This window comes from Branchiostoma floridae, chromosome 9 (assembly GCF_000003815.2).
Source record: "Branchiostoma floridae strain S238N-H82 chromosome 9, Bfl_VNyyK, whole genome shotgun sequence".
NCBI classification, from domain to species: Eukaryota; Metazoa; Chordata; class Leptocardii; order Amphioxiformes; family Branchiostomatidae; genus Branchiostoma; species Branchiostoma floridae.
In genome coordinates this window covers 19,059,192-19,081,776 of record NC_049987.1, presented here as the reverse complement: position 1 = coordinate 19,081,776, position 22,585 = coordinate 19,059,192, and the positions used below count along the sequence as shown (strand labels likewise).

The 22,585-nt window shown below is 40.1% G+C and overlaps 1 protein-coding gene across 2 annotated transcripts; it reads left to right on the top strand.

Moving 5' to 3' along the window:
* Positions 1-12,973: 12,973 nt before the first annotated feature.
* Positions 12,974-21,179, top strand: LOC118422757 (histone-binding protein RBBP7). 2 transcript variants are annotated; one of them, XR_004831955.1, is made up of 12 exons: positions 12,974-13,054; positions 13,458-13,518; positions 14,582-14,674; positions 15,397-15,464; positions 16,557-16,620; positions 17,154-17,216; positions 17,706-17,783; positions 17,956-18,032; positions 18,583-18,640; positions 19,478-19,588; positions 19,988-20,125; positions 20,378-21,179. XR_004831955.1 is itself a non-coding variant. In XM_035830505.1 (11 exons), exons 1-11 carry the CDS (start codon positions 12,981-12,983, stop codon positions 20,063-20,065), a joined length of 825 nt encoding a protein of 274 aa, XP_035686398.1. In that variant the 5' UTR covers positions 12,974-12,980; the 3' UTR covers positions 20,066-21,179. The 2 variants fall into 2 exon arrangements, 1 of the variants encoding a protein (XP_035686398.1); XM_035830505.1 differs by having other exon boundaries at positions 19,988-21,179.
* The last annotated feature ends 1,406 nt before the right edge of the window (positions 21,180-22,585 follow it).

Sequence of the window (22,585 nt, the reverse complement as noted above, 5' to 3'; positions counted from 1 at the left end):
AGATGTATGTGCACATCTCTTTGTTTAGTATCCCTTTGCATTTGACATCAGAATCAAGTCTTGTACGAGTTCTGGCAGTAAAAAGGAAGCATCAGCACATCTTGGCCTAAGTGTAAGACATCTTGCTGTTCTACTTGCTCTCTGTTTACAGCATCTCTTCCAAGAGTCTTTGTCATCAGTCATGGCCAGCTGCCAACCTTTACTATACAAAAACTGCCTCCTGCTTATCCATGAATGAGAATAACAAGGCTTTACAAAACTTTGCACCCTCTCCTAGTTCCCATGACGTCAAACCCAGCTCCTTGATGGGAAAGGATCCTTAACAAGCTGGAAAAATCAATGCTTTTGTGGCGAGAAAAGAAAAACAACCCTGACTGTGACTTGTGGCGGCTCTACAGTATTGGAGGTTTCCTTATGACTGTAACTCAAGTGCATTTTCAACAATCCTGTAAATCACAAATCTTAAGACCAAAGAGGGCACATCACTCATAGCTGTAAGAAGAGTAATTTTCTAGACATATCTTGTGAAGGTTATGACAAATATTCAAAGACTATTAAGTATTATTGTCCTTGTGCCTGACATGATATGTGCATATTCATTATGCCAACAGCTCACAAATCTAATAGTTTTCATCTTGAGCTTGGTATAGCCTTGCCTAGATAATGCTCATGGACTGTAAGGTAATGGTTCCTAAAGCAACTGGACAAAATTTGAAATCGGTCAGGCAGTTCCTGTCTTTCGTCCAGCCAAGGACAGTTTCCAAATTTTTGCCAGCTGGTTGAGTAACGTTTACCCTGGGTTCTGATTACCTGGATGTATACCCTTCACCTTCATCCAGGTATTCATGGATTGTTTTTCTAACTTGACATTTGTGATAGACAAACTGACAGTACAAGGGGATTCTCCTATCACTTTCTGATGTAAGTTCAATGTTTTGACAACAAGCCAAAGAACCTGGTTTGGTTTTTCAACAACAACAATACAGAATAGGAATAATATCCAATGACGCACACGTGGGCCCATTTCCCTCATCCCCCTGCATGTCTCTCATCATGCAACAGGAAAAACAGCTTACAATATCACTTCTGAGAACACCCTTGCATGAGCACCCCCTGTCTTGCGCATGAAAACTGCAGGATGCTTTTGATCAGTTGTCTGACGGAGCTGCAACAGTATCAACCTGACACATTGAAGTCAAATCCTGGTAAGAAGTCTTGCACTGACCCTTCCATCCACCTTGGCTCAAAGTCATGATGGGAGAGACATTCCCCACCAAATATTTGCCTCTCCTCTGCCCCATTACGACCTTCTGCATCACATTTCAAAGGATATCCCTGGCAGGGCCTAATTCCTGTCTGGGACGGAGGTTCTCAAGGAATAGTTACGACTAGGAGGTAAGACTAGTCTGTAGTCGTACCGATGAAAGTTGATAATAGCCTTGATCATGATGAAGATGAAGCTGAATGCACCACAAATGTTTTTACCTTTCCAGGCAATTCTCCTTACTGTTTTATGTGAAATACAATTAAAATGTTTATCTTCTTCCAACAAGTTTATTTGAAGAAGAAAAAAAAATGCTTGTATCTATCTCTCAAAAACAATGACTCCAGAACGAAGGTATGTGGAATACTGGCAAACAATGCCAATCAAAGTGATGGGTATTGTTAGAATCCATGACAGTATCACGCACTGCAGGGCCTAAACAAGGGAGAGACATCCTTCTTCCCTGGCCTGTGGCATGTTAGGAATGTGGTCGCTCTCCTTGAGCAAAAACAAGCTGCTGACCTGAAAGGAGCACACTGCATTGTGACACCTCTGCCATTTTGTAAGCATCACAACATTGTATTTTCCTGCTGATTACCATGTTCAACTGTACAGTTGTTTATACAGCATTCAAGAGGAGGACCATAACTCCATAAGTGCCTACCAGTCTGCATTTTTCGCTGTCTTTAGGCCACACCAATTTAATTTCTTGGTTCACGGATTCGCTCGCTCCTATTTTTTGGAAAAAAAAATAAAAATAAAAATTATTACTCAGCAAATTTTCACCATTAATGAAACCATTCACCAACTTTCTGGTGTAGCAAATTGACCTTTATATTATAAGCTCCTTAAAGTGTGGGTACAGGTGCTGTTACTGTACAAAAATACTGTTTTTGTACTTTTTTCATGCTGAAAACTTTTTTTCTTTATGTTTTGGATTGGCCGTTACCTTTACCCCAACCATTTTACAATTTTCATTTTTATTTTTATTTCGCCCTCTCGCTCCATATTTTTTATGAAAAAATCCGTGAACCAAGAAATTAAATTGGTGTGGCCTTAGAAAATGGAAAATCTTACACCAGACAGGGATAGAAACCATAAAAATTATATCAAAGGTGTCAATGCAATTCTCACAACTGTCTTGTTTGGTCTATCTCAAATACCTTACACCACTGAGCACACAACGACCTCCCACATGTCGGAATAAATGGGTGGGAGCACCTTTCACACACCTGCCTCGACAACAACAACTTTATGGGATATTTCATGGATGACTGGCACAAGGTGGGGCACCTCAACCTTTCAGTAACGACATAACAACTCCAGACAATTGAACAAGACTCTGTGCCTTGCGGCATATGACTTCCAGTGCATTGACCCCCCCTTAGACAACAACCTTGCATAACCTACCTGTATAGAAGGGAGGAGGTTTATCAAGGTCAGAGAACCAGTAAAAACTAACAAGTTACATGGTGATAAAATGTGCCCTTCTTCATAATTAGACGAAAGAATCTCAAATTTCCTACACATTTCTTTCAGGCAAGTAAACTGCCCAGTGTACAGTACGCAAGTGCATCTAATTGCATAACTTTTTTTTTGGCATAAACTGAATGAAATAATCAGTATGATTGACTATGAATTTATTTATCTATCCATTCATTAGATTAATTCATCTTATCCTTGAGACCAAGTAATATCCTATGTAGTTCACAAACTGCTCTATTTCTGTCACTAGTTCTACAATTGGTGTACTTATATATAAATGTCCTTTCTCTGTTGCTACTAAGTGGTCGCATCCAAAAAAATTAGGCCAGGAATTTTGACCTATATGAAGGAAGGTTCAGAGAGAGTTCATGTTAAACTGGCTAACTACGAGCCAAATCAATTTGTACACTGTGAACACAACAAACAAGACATTGATGTGGATGAAATCACCACATACTTCTGATACCTCGGCCAAATTGATAGTAATTCTCACTGGGTCAGACCTATAAATATCCCCATATCAACATCCCATCAGACCTAGGTGTATCCCATATCTCTGGCCCAGTAATATCACCTCTTGTGCTAGTAGTGGCTTAGAGCTTCTCAATATAGGGTTGAGCCTCTCAATCCATACATATTCTATAACTCGATATGATCTGCATGCCAATGAATCCACAGCAACTTGGCTGTAGGTAACAGACTCGAGTGAAACGCTTCCACATTTGGATAGAAATATCAAGTCCTACATCATGACATTAAAATTATTCAGGCGAAAAAATGAGAGAATGTTTTTCCATTTGTCATCTAATTCCTAGAAATTTGGTGCAAAAACCATTCCATTGGAAATTGACAAATTTGAATATACAAATTTACTAAAAATCATTTAAACCTTAAAAACATTTTTGTGTGAAACTAAAACCTTTCAATTACCACTTCCTTTGTGTTATGTTGACATTCCCTATGAAATGAAACTGTATGCCAATGTTTCTTTGATGACCCTTCTCAATGAGATCTGCCATGGCAAATTATTGGGCTAAATTAAGAACACTTGTAATTAGATTTTTCCTGCTTCATACATATTTTGTTTCAGCAAATTACACTAAAAATAGGCTATGTTTGTGATTACATGGGAACAAATCTGGAGCAATTTTTTTCTCATTTTATGTTGTAATGTTGGATTGAAGTTGTGCTGGACAAAATCAAACAAAATCATTCTTGAAGCAACAATCAAAATACTATAAGAAGAAAGGTTGTTAAGATTTGTAGAGTCCACTCTATGACAACTGTTAAACCAGTAAGAACAGGTTCTGGGTCACCAAACCCACATGGCAACACCGGCTGCCTGCATCACACGTGGACTGCACCATGCTAGCCTAAAGCCAACAAGAGTTCATCGACTACTTTTTCTTATCAGTTGCAGGACCCGTGTGGCCTTGGTGCTGCGCTTGCGTAATCAAACTAACCTCGCAACACCCCCGACAACCTGTTATACTACAAACACCACAGCAGGATGTGGGACTATTTTTGTTGTACAGGTGCAGTTTGTAGTGAGTATAAGGAGGCAGACAAAGGTACCAGCTGTTAGAGTAAAACTGACACAACATGTACCATATTTTGCCAGTAACCTTGTAAACAGCCTAGGTACCTGTACTTTCACGTGACTCACAGGTGACAATCGACCAAGGGTCACCTCCTTTCATAGTACAACCTGAACAAACACCTGTCTGAGCAAGGTGTTACATAAACAATTGTACACTGGCTCAAAACAATGACATGGCTAGATTAGTAGAAAGAAACAAAAAGACTACACCTCTCACAGCCGTGCATTCTATTTCAAGTTCAACATTTCTATTTTTACAATTCCCACCTGTACATCAAAATAACCAGCAATTTGATTATTACAGCTGGATATACTTGACCTACTCATCAGCTACTTTTCTTTTCAAAATTCAGACTATATATACATATGAATATATATACTTTTTGTAGCATGTCCACTAGGGAGTTTTGAGCATAATATTGGCCCAAATCCATCTCATGCATTGAATCAAAAGCATTACATTATGTCCTGGAGTTTTGCTATTGTATGGCTCAGACTGATCTGGAACAATTAAGACTTGGCCAAAACTATGTGAGAAATGCCTGATAAATGGGACAGAAATTTTGTCTTTCCTCCCAGCTGAAATCCTCCCAGCCTTCCTAGAAATGGGTCTCTTTGACCAGCCTACAAGCAGATCTCTGGAGTTAGAGTGTGGCATGCCAGAACACATACTTCATCCATAGTGATCTGAGATGACCCTTGCCATCTAATTGCCCACTTGCTATGTTTTTTTCTGAATTGGTCATAAAAATTGTCTGTGGTCCTTGACAGCTTCTATCCTGGGTAACACATATTGGGCAGCTCTAAGTCGAGAATCTAAGAAAAATAAGAAGCAGGTGAGGAAACAGACAGCTCCAATTCAGGAATCTGAGAAAACATGAACCAGGTGAGAAAGGTGACGCAGACAAGGCTAAATATACTTCAATTAACCAATATCCATAGTATCCAAATCATCCAAGTACAGTATCATTGTTTCTTATAGTTACACCATCACACAAAGTAAAATGTTTTCTACACTACAGTATCAATTTCTCACTAATTAACGCAGTGTGTGTGTGTGTGTGTGTGTGTGCGTGCAAGTGTGTGTGTGTTTCAACTTTGTGTGTGTGTGTGTGTATGTGTGTGTGTGTGTGTGTTTGTGTGTGTAAAATACAGGTGTGACAAATTGAGTGGACAAGACAGAAGGATCATGGTTCATGGATCATAAATGATCTCATGAAAATGGTGTCCAACTTGCTTTCAATAAAAGTTACGGTCAAAGATAAACATCTCTTCACTTGGTCTTGTACAATATGCCAAAAGGTAACCCTATTTTTAGATGAGACACATCTGGATCAAATATGAAGGTAGTATAAGGACACCTGAAAAGGAATATGCCAAAAATACAAAATCTAAAAAAAGGATTTTGATTTGGTTTAAATACTGTTAGCACTATCCACTCAAAACAAATACTTGACTGTGGATGGCAGCCCCTCTCTCAAGCACCCAGCTGCTAAAATTAACCACCCTGCTTATGGTTACCCATAACACGGGGACCTTTTCATACACCAAAATACTGCTATTAATAGTTCTTATCGACATGCCACTTCCTTGGTGTTGCTTCCCCAAATATTTTCCTTCCTTGCGTTATGACTGGACACATCTGACTAGTGGAGTGGGTAATCAATGAATGCAATATGACCGCCTGCTATTTAAATTTTATAGAAGTAACTATTCTTATAAAGAAAAAACAGCTTTTTGAAATAAGCTTCTGGTCGACAGTATGAGAGTATGTCTTTTTGCATAAAATTGGGGGTAAACTTGTACTGGCTGCTCTATATTTTCATCAACACTAATAAAAAAGACTAGCATATCTGATCTCTGAGATACAAGCAATCAGAGATGGCAGACTTGACCTCCAACACTATGCTGAATTATGTATATTGGAAGTCTCACAATATAAATGCTCTTGCTTCTGCAACTGAAAAAATGACTACGAAAGTCATAATATGTGTAATATTTATTTAATCACTCTAAAATATAGTTGATTTATAAGTGACCCATGTAAATCTAAATAAAATAGATGTGCAACCTAGAGAAAAAGTAATAATTTTGTGATCAACCAACATATTGAAGATACTAAAATGCAAAAATGGATTTTCCTTCATATCTATGCCCTCTTCTCTAAACAGTCTAGATGACACTGCCCTATGTTGTATGTAAATGTAAGTGTAGTGCTGACCTATAAAGGGAGTAGAGTAACAGTAGTTCAGGGACACCTGCTTCACTCTGTTAACCTCCTCAACCCTCTGATACCCCCTAGTATTCCCTTGCAGTGTCTACAGTACACTGGGACCTTTTCTCTCGACCTAGTGCCCCACTCTTAAATACTGCAGTGGAAACCCATACTGAACAAACAGTCCTCATCTAGAAACATTTACAAGTCAAATTTAGAAAAAAGCTGATCTGCTCTCAAATGCTTTCAATTTAGATGATATTGCAAATCATTCAGGGGAAATCTTTAACAAGATGACTTATCTGATAAAGATAACAAAACAACTTCTGAGAATACCCCATAGCTATTTTTAGTTTGCAATTTGTTTCTTGCTTTGCTGGTTTGAAGTTGTTTGAGCCCCTCCCGGTGTTTGTGACACAAACCTGGTGACATATGGCACACATCAGCCTGCAGCTGGGTTATTGATGATCAATACTCAATGACTACAGATGTTACCTATTTTTCATTCATCTATAAGTACTGCATGCTAGTCTTCTTGTAACCAAACTGAAGACCCATCAGTACAAGTAACACGATTCCTCTTATGCAAAAGTGTTCCACTTGCACTGCAATGGTTCCAGCATCCATGTAGGCACCATCAGCAGAGCCCTGGATTTCCATCAAAACAAAAACATGGTCATCAATCAGGCTTCCCAGCATGCACTGCTGTCTGCCCTAATCACAAAGAATGGCCTCTCCTGTGGCTGGTTGGTGGCTCCCTCTCTGATGTCCCCAAACAGTAATAACCTCGTCAACAACACCTCACTAGCACAGGTGGTCTCTCTGCACAACAGTATCCTAGGTGAACTATCCCACTGTTCTCACTATCTCTTATTAACAAATTCCTACAGCAATTTACAGTACCGCTTACGTTTATACTCCGGTCTGAACGCGATTAAATCGCGTGCAAAAGTCGTGCAAGTCGCGATTACATCTCGTTTAAATCGCGATTAAAACTCGTGCAATTCTCGGTTAAAACGCGATTAGATATGCGTGTACCCGCGTCTGATATGCATGAAATCACGTCTAACCGCGTTTAGACGATCAATGAATAGATTCCAGACACGCCTCTTCTTTTCATAAACATTTTCTAGACACGCCCGTGCCGTCGAAAGTTCGGGGTTTGGCAGAAATCGGCTTCTTTTCATATGCAGACCCCCGCGCGGAGGGCGGAGAACGTATCACGCCCAATTTGTTTGTGAACTAACGCATAACCTCGCAGTCTCTAGAACGCACCCGCGCCGCTCCCAACCACGATATTTCTAGAAGATTTGCTACAATTTTGAGGAACCGACTGTTCCGCACATGTTTAAATCTGATACGTGAAAATTAAAGAATAACAAATAAATGTCCACAAAGGTGTGTTTTTCTTTTGCAGAATATGGCAAAGTATGCTTTTACTACTTTTACTGGACCCCGATCTTTCGGCGCTGCCGTGGCTAGCGCCAGGGTCACGCACCGGAACAAATCCTTTGGAAGATACAAAATGTATGGTGCGACCTCGCACCCGCGCCGCTACCTAACGTACAACGTTCTTTCTCGGAAGATTTGCTACAGTTTTGAGGAACCGACTGCGTAGTGCAAGTTTGAATCTGATACGTACATGACAAGAAAACATCAAATAAATGTTTTTTTCCCAAGATGTGTTTTTCTAAATCAGAAAACATGGAGTAAATTCTGCTTCTGTCTGACCATGCGTGACGAGGACGGCCCGCTACCGCGGCCAGTGTCAGGACTACCCGAAGAAAACCTACCAACTCTATGTTGAATTATTTGTGTCCTATTTCTGTTGTTGCATTATTTGTACGCTGGTGTAGCGATATCAAATTCGTCAACACTACACGATACTTGCCACTGGAAATAGCAACAATAGTCTGTGTTTGCATTTCTTATCTACCGATTAAAGTGAAGACACGTTAGTTAATCATGTTCCGAACTGATAGGTAAGTACATTTTCAGTTTCAGAATGACCCACAAGGAATTTCCAGTGAGACCAGTGTAGTCGTAAAAACTCCTGGAGGTCTCACTACCAAGTATAAAACGAGCTTCGACTGGCAGATATCTACATCCGAACGTCAAGCGCCGCCCCGCCGGTGGAACGTGACCTGTTTATAAATATTCCATCCTTCCTACAAAGTTTGCCACGGCGCGACGACAAGGATATCATATGACATTTAGACGTGTATACGGTTTGTGTGGGGTCCAGAACGTGGGACAGGTTGTCGAAGATTGTGTTATTTGAGCGCAAATATGAAAGTTATATCGTTGTGATAAAATCAACAGATGTTTTGTTTTGTGTGTGTAAGTACACGATTGACGTAACTGTTAAGATGCTGGTAAACTTGTAGAAAAAATTAAACCTCCAGAATTTGGTCTGGTCCGGTCTCACGTGCTGCTGAATTTGATTGACACGTGCACGGCAAGGACCGGCTTCTTTGAAAGTATGTTCCCACAGAAGAAGGCCACGATGACTGTTGCAATATTCTGCGTGTATTTTCTACTCCGATCTAGCCCCGCGTTAAACATGTGGTTATTTTTTCTTGGTTTATCCAATGAGGTTTTATCAACCTCCTTGATTTATATAACTTTGTTTCATTTGTATTGTTGACAATTTCTAGAACAGACTAATTAAAATATTTCGTAGACTCAAGGACGTTCTATCGTCCTTGGTAGACTGCACACGCAGCGGTAGCGTACGTCATATTTGAACTTTGTTCGTGGCAATGTCGCATGGGGTGGATAATCTATAAATTCTGTATTCCGAATTCTATAATTTATTTCCCAACTGGTTCATATCAAAGGAGCCACGACCAATGAATTAAGAATGTTATCAAATGTTAAAGTGTATAAAATTTCTTAATGCACGGACATATTTATATTCACGGACAACCTACCGTTTTTCCAACATTTGGAACAGAAGATGGTGATCCGACTGGTGTAGAAGCTGCCGAATGATGATCGATAACATCGGTAGTAAACTTACCTTTTCATGTTCTAAAGGCAATGATATATCGTGTGTATCTATTTCATTGGTCACTCTTCGTAGTATCCCGACCAGCTAAATTTATATATTTATATGTTGCTGAAAAACAGCCGTAAACGTATAGGCCCTTTTAGTAAAAGAGTGAACCTTGTTGAACAGTTGTAGATAAACTGAATAAAAAACATGTTCATTTTAGAAATGTTAAATACTAGAAGTATAAGTAATGTTAGTAACGCTAGCACAACTTTTAACTGAATCAATGACAGGTTAGCAAAACTTGATCACATTCTCAACAAGAAAACCAATAACTGATGATGAAAGTTTCGGCAAAATAACAATTGTCTGTGTCGAACCAAGACGTCACAATCGAGGATCGCTGCAAGGCCAAGGTTGAACGTATGCCCCTGGAATATGGTTGCGTGGGTCAACTGCCCGACGACCAGGAACGTCCGAGGCGGTCAGGATCATAACAGGTAGGTCTTGTTGGTCGAGTTGCAACCATGACGATCAGCAGTGTGTCCAGGAAACCGGCGGATAGAAATCCGAATCCTACTTTCCTAGCCTAGAAAATTAGCTACCGATATCTAACTACATAGTAGAAGTTATGTTAGTTACCCCAACACAACATTGTTAGAACAGGTACATCTTTGTTTGAACAGATACGCAGACAAAAACGCTTAACAAAAATATTTAAAAAACACATAAAGTAGAATGTATGCCCTGGAGTATGGTTGCGTCGGTCAACTGCTCGACGACCAGGTTCGTACGATGGCGACCCAAGAGCTCCGTCAGGAACAGGTAAGTCTTGTTTGTCGAGTTGCAACCATGACGATCAGCAGGCGGATGGAAACCTGAATCCTACTTTCCTAGCCTAGAAAATTAGCTGCCGATGTCGAACCACGCAAGGAGTATCAACGTTCCTAGAAATATTAAGTTATGACCAAACACAATATCCTTTATTTATATTTATATACATGCAAAACGGTCAATTTATGCGTATAAATACCAGTAGTCCATTCATGTCTCTATATAGTCTTCAACCCTCAATTCCGTTTATATTAGATTACGATCGTGTTTATGCTGTCAGTCCTTTGTGGGTCCAAGTGATTCGAACTTGTATTATTTTATCGTATACCTTCCACGACAATTGGACGCCTAAGAATGTAAATAGGAGACAATTTTTGCTGGCAACCCGCTTGGTTTGACGGCTGACAGTTCCTTGGTTGCCGTTACGACTTTTGTAGTATGCCTTAGAAAATACCACCTTCTTCGAGTTTGTTTTTATATTTTACATCAGGAAATAATTATCGGCAGACTGTTTTCTTATCACAGAATTCTTACTCGGCGATGTGAGAATGATCGATGTCGGAAAAGTCCCTCCGATGTTTTGCAAAATTATCTATACCTTGTGGACGACGCTGGCCGAGCACATTTTGTGATAAATGATTAAAAAAACACAACAGTGCGTTAGTTCTGCGCTTCTTCTTGATGTTACAACTTTGTAAGCGCCGCTGCTGGCTGTGATTGGAAGGAAGTTGATTGGATTTACCGCATAATCAGGCAGGCGCTACTTCAGAGGGCTACCGCCGGAGCTGTCGCCATGGTAACCGCACGTCCAGTTGCATTTCCCACGCACGTCTAGGTCTTCCCAACTCTCTGCTGTGACGTACAGTACAGCTTATACACATAATTTTCGGTGGAATGTAACGCCGTATTTTATGGGGAAATGTGGCGAATCGAACTTGTATAGCTTTTTGCTGGCCTTCCACTAAAATTATACGGAGGTAACCCGCCCCAAAATGTAAGTAGGAGACTATATTCGCTGACAACCCGCTTGTTTCGACGGTTGACATCATCGGCTGCCCCTTACAAGCTTACGAAAAAGCCTAGCCGAGAAGACGACTTTCTTTTGCGTAGTTCGTGTTGCTTTTTGAATTCATCACTGACATTTATTTTATATCCGAAAATATCTATCGGGAGACAGTTTTCTTATCACAATTTTCATACCCAGCGTTGTGAACATGATCGCTGTTGGCAATTTTCCTCCGATGTTTTGCAATTCCGTACCCTGGACGGTGTTGGATGACAGCAGTAACGTGTACACGCCTGTTCAAATTTATCGAGAAATGCACATTTCGTGATAAATAAAAAAGCAACAACACAACACCAGCTAAACAAAAAGTTACTAATCAAGATATAGTATAGAAACTTAACTTAGTCTGAGCAATCGGTACCAGGAGAGAATGCCGATACATGTATATATTAATTTGGTGACTGTGCTTCTTTTACGATCTTAGCTGAAATGCGTCAGCGGTCTTCGGACAATATTGCCGACACCCGCGGCGCTGTCAAGCCCCTGTATTATTCACCAATTATCAACAAATACGTGAAAATGACGACTTACAAGTATCATGCAAATTTTCAAAAGTAAACACTGCTCATTAACGAACAAAATATTTCGTCGGCGAAATGCCCGACCAAGGGGCGGGGCAGTCGGAACAAAGCCTTTTGTTTTGAGTCGGCGGGGTGCCGGGAGTAAACGCGTTTACAGACGACACGAGATTTTTAATTAGATAGCTACAGCTCATTAGCGCACGCGATTCAATCGCGATCAAATCGCGACTTGCACGACTTTTAATCGCGATTTGCACGACTTTTAATCGAGATTAAATCGCGGGGGACCGGACCATAAACGTAGTCGGTACTGTACCTCTAGGCTCAAAGTAGTATATGTGGGTGGAAAAGGAATTGAGGCTATGAATGGGTGTATCTGAGCCATATGACTGCATGTTAAGCCTTAGTCCACTGTTCATAGTGCTTGTTGATGGAAAGAGCTAGGAGACTTTCCCTGGTACATTGAACCTGTAATTACTGTACATAGTCTTCTCTGTCATAATCAGTGGAAGAATAGCTCTTCATTGACCTAAACTTGTTTGAGATCATTTTCAATGGGAGCATATGTATTCACACATACAACCCCAAATTGGGGTTAGGTTTTTGCTGTCATTTTATGTTGTGCACTCACAAAAGTAAGCCCCTTAATAAAACAGGTCTCGAAATACCACCTCCATATGCAGGTTTGTGCAGGTAACATTGGAGCTGTGCAGGTATTTCTGATGTCTACTTGCACCTAACCTGCACTGGTCCATGTACTGGGTTTTATACATAGATGTCTTATGATGCAGGTGTATGTGGATTGCTATTAGCTGCATTAAATGTTACCACCTATTATGTATAAAAGAAACAATAGCAATGATTCCTCAGCAATTAAGTATGATCCATATTTCCCACATTCAGAGCGGTGCAGGTAAAACTTGTCTGGTGCAGGTAATTTGCAATGTTACCTGCACCAGTGCAAATATGCAGAAAAGAGTATTTCGAGCCCTGTAAAACAATGGCATTGTTGTCTACAGATCCCAGTGGAGAATGCTGCCCAGACCTTAGGCTGAAGGGACACCAGAAAGAAGGGTAAGAGTTTCACTTTTTCCTCATTTTACTGAAAAATGCCCGTATTTTCTTTCAAATTTATAGAAATCCAAGCATCTAGCTGTAATACTTGGTAACTCCCTTTTCTCTTTTAGACACACTTTTAACGTTGAAAGCAAACTACCATAAATCCTCTGAAGTTTGAGAGAGATGGCAGACTTCACTCCTTTCACGTAGGCTAGAAATAGTAGTAGAATACAACGAAGACACAGACACACAAAAACAACACTTCTTTCCCTTTCAATAAAGTATACATGATATATGTAAGTAGCAATTAAGTGTCAACATCTACCGGATACTACTAGTACTATACTACTACTATCCCTGTGTTTGTTTGTTTGTTTGTGAAGCATCAGTTCTATTGCACGTTTGTTGTTCTCTGCAGGTACGGACTGTCGTGGAACCCCAACCTGACCGGACACCTTCTGAGCGCTTCCGACGACCACGTAAGTTTCACATCCTTACCTCCCTGCTTTACTCATCTTTGGAATGGACTATAAGGGATCGAAATGGGGGTGTCACATTTTTGATCACCCCTTCTTAAACATGCAAAAGAGATGGAAAATATCAAATTTGGATTTGATATAGACTGATATTAAAGATATATGGTCTGTTGTTTGAGGAGATTTTTTGAATTGTGCAAAAATGTGATATATTGTGATCATAATGTGGCACACCCCATCCTACCCACCCCTATAGTATAATCCGTTTGGTCCATTCTTGCTTACTTTTTTTTTCCACAAGCCGTGCTGTTTGGATGCCAACAGCACTTACGATAGGCGGGTAAGTTTTAGTGTCGTAGTTACTAATGAATTGTATTGATAAGATGATTTTAAAGCATTCCTGGAGAAGTTATGTTGATGGTGGTGAAAGAAAACACATAGATAATGTTCTATTCTGCTAGGGTTAAAGTATACCAGTCAAGGACTTTTGACCAAATATTTTGGTCGTCAAATTTCAAGAACTTAAGAAAATCTAGCCTCTTTATTCCTTGTAAATGTGACGCTACATTTGGGGACTTTGGTGGATTCCTACAGGGCTCGAAATACCACTTGCAGGTATTTCCGGTGTCTACCTGTACCTAACCTGCACTGGTCCATGTAATGGGTTTTATTCATGTCCTATGATGTAGGTGTATGTGGATTGTTTTTTGCTGCATTGACTGTTACCACCTATTAAGTATAAAAGAAAAAATAGCAATGGTTTCTCAACAATTTTAGTATGATCCATACTTCCTAAATTCAGAGAGGTGCAGGTAAAATTTGTCTGGTGCAAATAATATTCAGTGTTACCGGCACCAGTGCAGGTATGCAGAAAAACGTATTTCGAGCCCTGCTAAAAGTGTTTGAGAGGATATTGGCTGTATTGCTGCCAAAAATATCTTTTAGAGCTGGCAGACTTGACCGGCAAGCTATTTTACTACCATTATGGATATGGTACTGTCTGGTGTTATTGTTGTTTTCTGGTGTGTTCCGTTACATGACATGGTCGTTTTCTGCTATGTTCCAGACCATCTGCATGTGGGATATAAACCAGTCACCCAAGGAGAACCGATCTCTGGATGCCAAGACTATCTTCACTGGTCACACTGCTGTGGTGGAGGTAGGCTTATCAACTGATCAATTTGTTCAACCTTCTTTGGGAGAAGTACCTTCTGCAGTATTCCTGTAAATCACTAGGTGGTGCACATATCCAATGTATGATTGTGACGCCATAGCACGGTTCTAGCCAGCATCCGTCCTTTGACAAAAGTTTTGCCCATTCCGTCCTCTGTAACTGACAAAAATCGATATGTAAAGAAATTGTCTCCCTTTTGTAATTATTCACCAGAACAGATGCCATTGAACAGCTTATCCTACTAGCAAGATTTACACCTCAAAATGCAGGAAATAGCATTTCAGGGGGTGAAGATTTCAAAATTTTCTGAGGGAGCGTGCCCCTGAACCCCCTAGGAACACTGCAGTGTTCTCACCAGGATGTTTTCATAGCGTAGGGGCATCTTTGCACAGCAAAGCCATGTGGTACGTGATGCAGGCATAAGCATTTGTAAGGGGTCAGAGGAATCACCCCCTGAAAACTTGTAAGTTATATTCCTCAGAAATACCATTTCCTGCATTTTGAGGACCAAATTGAGTGAAATAAAGCCAACATTTTTTACCTTTGTTAAAAAAAAAATATGTCACCTTTTCTGTTGAAACACAGCATAGGGGCCCAAATCTCAGCATAGGGGTCCCCTATGCTGAAAAGGCCTGGCAAGAACACTGTACTGTAGATATGCCAAGGTTGATGTGATCTTTAATGCCACACCTCCCTTCCTTCTGCAGGATGTGTCCTGGCACTTGCTGCATGAGAGTCTGTTCGGCTCAGTGGCAGATGACCAGAAATTGATGATGTGAGTATAGATCGTTTGTATCAATTTAACCAATCCTGCCCGCTATCTCTGACTAGATATTTGTGCAACAGGAGAATTCAAACTCAAAATCTAGAAAAAAATGATTAACTGCCCCTACAACTAACTTCAGGAGCAAGAATATGTTAAAAACCTTCCCGCACCAGGTGGTGCATTGGGCAGCATCCATCTCCATATTAATACATGTAGCTCTTGGGCCACACAACTCTGTGCAGTCACTACAGCAGGGGGCTAGTCAACTGGTATTAGTGTGTGTTTATCCACTATACCTTATCCCAAGTATTGAGTGCTAAGCAGAGAAACCAGTATGTACGAGGGGCGTGCAATAAGTAATGGTCCTGACCCACTTCCAGTTGTCTGATCTAAATGAAATTTTGTATGTGTAATAATTCATATCTCTATGGGTTATGTTGCAAAAGACAGCTCTGAACTAATTGTGGTTTCTGATTTACTGATGTTTGAACTTAGTCAGGTGCGAAATGGACCAGGTGTGAAATGGAACCAGTTGAGTGTCGCGCAGTGATCCGGTTTTTGTATTTGAAAGGACGCACACCAAAGAAGACTTTTATGAAATAAATGAAACTTATGGAGATGATGCCCCATCATGTGACCTAGTAAAACGCTGGCATCCTGAATTCAAACGTGGCTGGAAGTATGTGGAAGCAGCTCCCAGACCTGGTCGTCCCTCTTGTGCCATTGATGAGGCATCAGTTGGAGGACCAACCTGGGGTGTCCTACAAAATCGGTGTCCAGAGCTGCATCAAACGATGGGAGAAATGCATAACTCTGGGTGATTCCTATGAAGAGAAAGACTAATAACTGTGCCAAGTTTCATTAATCTCCTGCTATGGGAAATGGGTCAGGACCATTACTAATTGCACGCCCCTCGTAATCTCTTTGGTAAGACTCAGTCAGGGATTGAACTCATGACCTACCTAAAGCAAGGCAAACACTTTCCTAACATGTGCCTTTGCACCGATGGCAAAGTTAAAAGTACTGACTGCAAAATGTATTTGAAAGGTTATGGTAAAATGTTGCCTGTGATGATGCAATACTTTTCGTTTTTTTTTCCAGCTGGGACACTCGATCTAACAACACCAGTAAGCCCAGCCACACTGTGGATGCACACACTGCAGAGGTAGATGACAGGACTATTTGTGAACTATTAACACTCTACAAATGTACAATCCCTGGAAAGTGTGTTAATGCTCTTACTGAAGTTGACATTAGCATTGTTGCTGTGGCCAAGTGATTTGACAAAGCAGTCAATGAATTTCATTGATACAATTTGTGTGTTTTGGTGTTGTTGTTTTCAGTCGTACTTATAGTTTTGCATGATATTCCCAATATTAAGTCAAGGGTAACACATTTTCAATTTAGAATACAGCAATGCCACCAACATACCTCAGTCCAGAGAAATACCCTTTAAATTTCAAGAACGGAGGTGTTTTATATGTCAATGAAGGTTAGACATGCCAGCAAAAAGAGACAAAATATAAAAGCTACTTAGGCAACTGGATAAGCTTTGGAACGGTAAAAAAAATCCACTGAGTATCCACTCACTACCTTTCAATAGTAACTAAAGCTTAAGTTTAGTTGTCAAGAAAGCTTGTGTGCACATTTTATACATTACCCTTTGTGACTGTGCAAAAACTTTCCACACATTTCCAGGTGAACTGCCTGTCCTTCAACCCATACAGCGAGTTCATACTGGCCACAGGATCGGCAGACAAGGTACGTGTACGGGTGGAGTAAGGAAAGGGATGTAAAGAAAGGAACTTTCTGAAGAACACAACAGCTAGTCAGGAATTAAATCTGCAACGTCTGGGTCCTTTGTTCTAAGACTAGCCTCTCAATCATTGATCCTATACTACTGTTGGACAAGCTAGAAATTCTTATGTAGAGATGCAATAAAACACACTTATATGCCTTTATGCAGTGTCAAAACCAATAATTGTACCTTTGGAAAAGTTTATTTCAGCTACATGAAGTGTTAATTCTTTTTGTACTTTTTCTGGTCAAGATTAGTTTTCACCACACATCAGAAGCTGATGATTTGGTTCAAACTTCATTGACATGATTACGATTAACTATTCTTATTCAATGGTATCAAGATACATGTGAAAAATTGTTCTAGTTAACAAGTCTATGATGTTTTTTTGTGTGTGTGTGTGTGTGCATGTGTGTTTTTGAGAATGACAACCAACTTGTCTGTACTTCCAGACTGTAGCCCTGTGGGACCTGAGAAACCTGAAGCTGAAGCTACACTCCTTTGAGTCACACAAGGACGAAATCTTCCAGGTGAGAAGTTCCTTCTTGTTTGTCAGTGGCATATTCATTAAGTTTCTTTTCTTAAATGTCACATATGATAATGTTGTATTAACACTTACAGTGTGGCTGTGTTTTGAGTAGGATAAGTGATACTTTTTTCAGGAGTTATATGTCTATTCATGTTAACTTTGTCTCTTTTTAGGTGCAATGGTCTCCTCATAATGAAACCATCCTGGCATCTAGTGGGACAGACAGACGACTCAACGTGTGGGACCTGAGGTAGGAAGAGTACATGTGGATTTTCTGTTGCAGAGTTTGTCGATTTGTCGAGTTTGTAACTCATGAGGCTATGCTGTCAGCCATGTTGGATGGTTGAACCTGGAATTTGATTTGGTTCTTGTAATTATGGCCATGGAATTGTCACATCATGCACGTGCAAGAAAAGACTTGTTTTGATTGCCATTGTAAGATCATTTAGGTAATGTATAGGTCTGACTACAAAATTTTGGGGTCTGACTACAAAATGTATAAATTTGAGTACAAAATTTATAGGTCTTGCTGCTACCAAATTTATAGATCTGATCACAAATTGATGGGTCCAACTCCTCCAAGTTCAACCAACTAACATGGTGGCTCTGCCATCAAATGCTAGCTCTGTACTGTGATGATATAAAATATTATTCATAAGTAATTATGATAGAAATGGCATGTGGGCATGATATTATATTAAACATTTTATCATGCTTTGAGAGAAGTTGGATGTTATACAATTTTGTTTCTTTATTGCCAAGTGATTTTAAAAGCAAGAACTGAACATTTTTCTCCGCAGCAAAATTGGTGAGGAGCAGTCAGCGGAGGATGCTGAGGATGGACCACCAGAACTGCTGGTTAGTAGATAAACTAGTACATAGTGTAGCCCTGAGGTTGGTGACCCTGTCACTGGGTCTAAGACTTATGGAGATCAAATCCCTTCTATTGTCACTCACTAATGAAAGGGTTCCAGTCCTTAAGATGAGATGTTAACCCTTAAACTGTCAAAGTTTCAGCCCTATAAAATGCTGTCAGTGCCAGGGTTGACCGCTGACCTCCAAAGAGAAACCCCCGAATAAGGCCGAAGTCCCTAACTTCCGGGGTTCGTGCGCTACATGCGTGCAAAGCTGCTACTTCGAGGGAATACGCTATCCTGGATATATCCGGGCACGGCACACAGGACATGTATATGTGTGCCTGATATATCCGGGTTTGGCAGTTTAAGGGTTAAGACACTGCTCACTGTGCTTATCTGCTTAACAGCTAGGGGAATTTCCCCAGTACAATGATAGTGTATAGTACTGTCTGTCTTGGAAAATGAGTTCTTCAGAGACCTAAAACTGGATAGATATCAGTTTTCTTTTCCTGTTTTTTCAATGATGAAACAAAATATAGGAAAGTGGAAATGGACCACAAATTTTCTGGGGGTTCAAAATGTATGCAATTTTTTTTTCTGGATCTTCATCAACTTTTTTTTCACATCTCCAATACTTTACAGTGGTAAGCAATACAGTGAATTCAAAGTAAACTAACAAATTTGGGTAAAACAAAAGTTGCCTATCCTACAGTCTTAAATGAACTAGGATTTATTTTTGATGAGTGTGTCTTATGATCTTGACTGTGATGTTTTTCTTCTAGTCTGTCATTGTCATTAGCTGTGACCTGCTTGTGTTTATTTCCGCTTCCACGTGTAGTTCATCCACGGCGGTCACACAGCGAAGATCTCTGACTTCTCCTGGAACCCCAATGAACCCTGGGTCATCTGCTCTGTCTCCGAGGACAACATCATGCAAGTCTGGCAAATGGTCAGATTTTTTTTATTGTTACTCTTTCTTTGGTTCTGTGTCCATTCGGCCTAGGAAAAAAACATGTTGTGCTTTCTGTTTCCCTACCTATCCATTGGGTGGGCAGTGAAGTCACATAGCTTCCAGTTAGAATTTTTATTCAGCCTGCTTTCTATTGAAGTAAAAACACTGCTTGTCCTCTTTAATGAAGGATAAATGAGTTAATTATGCACAAAATTAAAGTTTGACATTGAAAGACAAGTGTCCTCATGCATTTCAGTTTACTTTGTTCAACTGTTTTGTAATGTATCACCAGAGTTTTGGCCAGCTTTAAAGATTAAAGAAAAAAGATAATAACTACATACTAGCCCTATTTTTTTCAATTTCTCATGTGCTTTGTTTGCTTGTTTTACTCTACAGGCAGAAAACATCTACAACGATGAAGACCCCGACACTCCGGCGACGGAACTGGAAGCCACGGCCCAGGCCGCGCAGTAACGGAACAGCGTAGACTCCTTAGTAACATGTAATACTTCCCAGTATAGTAGAACGGATTTTGTAACAGCCCATTTCAGGGTTGTAGCCAGCCAGAAATCATTTTCAGTCCCCTCAATTTTGAATGGCTTTGGCGCAGCATTCCTAGGGGGGTCCGAGGGCATGTGCCCAAGGAAAATTTTGAAATCTAGATCCTCTGAAATGCTATTTCCTGCATTTTGAGGGTTAAATTTTGCTCACAGAGGACGGAATGGGGGGAAAATTTTTCAGTCCCCAGCTGCAAAATTCCCTCAAAGGACTGAAGGACGGGTGCTGGCTACAACCCTGGCCCATTTTAACTCATACTCTTTAAAAGAAACTCTGTTCACTGAAATTACAAGAAAGTACAAGTTTTCTTACTGCTTTAACCAACATATATTGACAAAATGTGAAAAAAAATCTTCACAAGTTACTCTTAGCTTACAGTATTCAAAATGCTTGACTGTCTTCACTTGTTTCTTCATTTCTGGCACTACAGTTATGATAAAGAGTATTGGTCAACTTTGTTCACAGTTACATGTTAATGTGTATATATAGATGTCAGACGAGCAAAACAAAGAATTAGTGGAGTATTTCAACAAGACGAAGTAGATTGGTGTATCAGAAAACCCCTTAACGGTCCTATTGTGTATGGTTTCCAGTAATTGTGGTGTCTTGCTGGTTACCAGAATCCCCCATTATGAACCACTGACAAGTAAAAGTAACATTTGGCTGAAACAGAATTATGAAAACTTGGTGGGTTTTTAGCAGAATTGTGGTCTATTTTGTATCAATTTCTATATCAACACCAGACTATTGGACTTAGCTTGCATTGCAAAACAGTGCATTACATTAAACTTCGTTGTAATCATTGGATAAACTTGTAACAAATAGCCAAAAAAAAAAAACATACACTTGACTTTTACAGTGTAGCAGCACATACATGTACCTTAATCTAATGGAACATTCCATGTTGATTGTATTAAGGGGAGGTCGAAGGAAATTGTGACAAAAAAGTGCCATCTTGTATTGTATAGACCACCCATTTCTTGTAGTACCTGTATGAGCAGTGCAAGCAATAAAATATCTGTCTTTGTAACTGCTGTGTGCATGTGTTTATGGATGTTTACTTGTTGTATTTAGGCTTTCTGAGAGGTGAAAAATGTACTTAGAAGTTAATTTTTTTTTTTTGCTGAGAGCCCACTTCTAGGCACTGCAATTAATGCTCATTGTAGCAGCAACTCTTTTCCCTTGGTCAGAAACATCAGGTTTAGGTAAGCTCGAATAACTGACTCAATGGGTGAAACGGGTCACAGAGCAAATTCCCTACCACATTTAACCAGAATGGTTTGATCCACTCACACTGGAAATAATACCTTCCCTTTTCGATAAGTGTAGCTTCAAACACATGACTTCCATTCATCGTCCTATCCAAGATCATCCAAGGGACGTTCCTAACCCAAGCTATGCTCATCTTCACCTGAGGAAATTTAATCTGTTGAAATTTCAGACAATGCAATACATGGCAAACCCAGGCAGCTTAGTTGATATTGGGTGCCAATTCTTCTTAAGTGCCTTTTCCAAGGCACAGCGTTTGAGCATATTGGGAATTGAACCCAGGACCTCTGGGCTTCGAGACAAATATCATCCGTTGAACGTTACGCTACGTGACGCCACATTATGGTCGTAGTAGATCCACGTGCGAGACCTATAACTTCTAAGAATGCATTGGAATCAAATTTTATTTTTCGGTGTATATTTTAGAACAATCCCCGCAACATTGGCACGGTTTCTCGTGGCTATTTCTGACACCGAATGAAGTGCGTGACGTTGTAAAACACAATGTTCCACCCGGGAAGAGACAAAGGCCCAGACGTTACGTGATATTGTCTTTTGTTCCAAAAGTTATTTTAAGTCTTCTTCCCTGCTATAGCTAGACGCCTTGGCAAACTCCCAAGAAGTCTTCAATGATCGCCGAAAATTGCGAAGATTTTGACCCGTCTAGCAGCGTTTCTATGTTGGATCTATGCTCCCCTATGATGAAAATTAAGGGTACTTGCCCTCATAACTGACAAGAAGGTATTTGAGGATACCAGGCGACCATCGATATCTCTGCAACTGTGTTCATGACAAGTACAACCAAGGTCAACGTTTCTTGTCTTTTCTTGAACTTTGCGGCAAACTCATGGCGTAGACTAGTGCTTGGTTTAAATTTACTTTGAAGAGAACACTGTCTTTCAAGACGTCATATTAGAGAGAAGATATTAATAGCCATTTTTAATTTCACCACGATAGCTTCATATGGGGCGATGTTGTAGGTTGGGCAAATTCATACACAGCTTATTTAAAACGTAATCGGCTGTGTTTTGTAGTTTTTCTGTGTTTTTACAGATAAAGCACATTAAAACTTAAGACACCTACAGATACACTCAAAACAAGCCCGACTGCTTGCTACATCTGTTTGGAGATCATTTGAGCCATCGAGTTAGTTATAATGTTGACTCA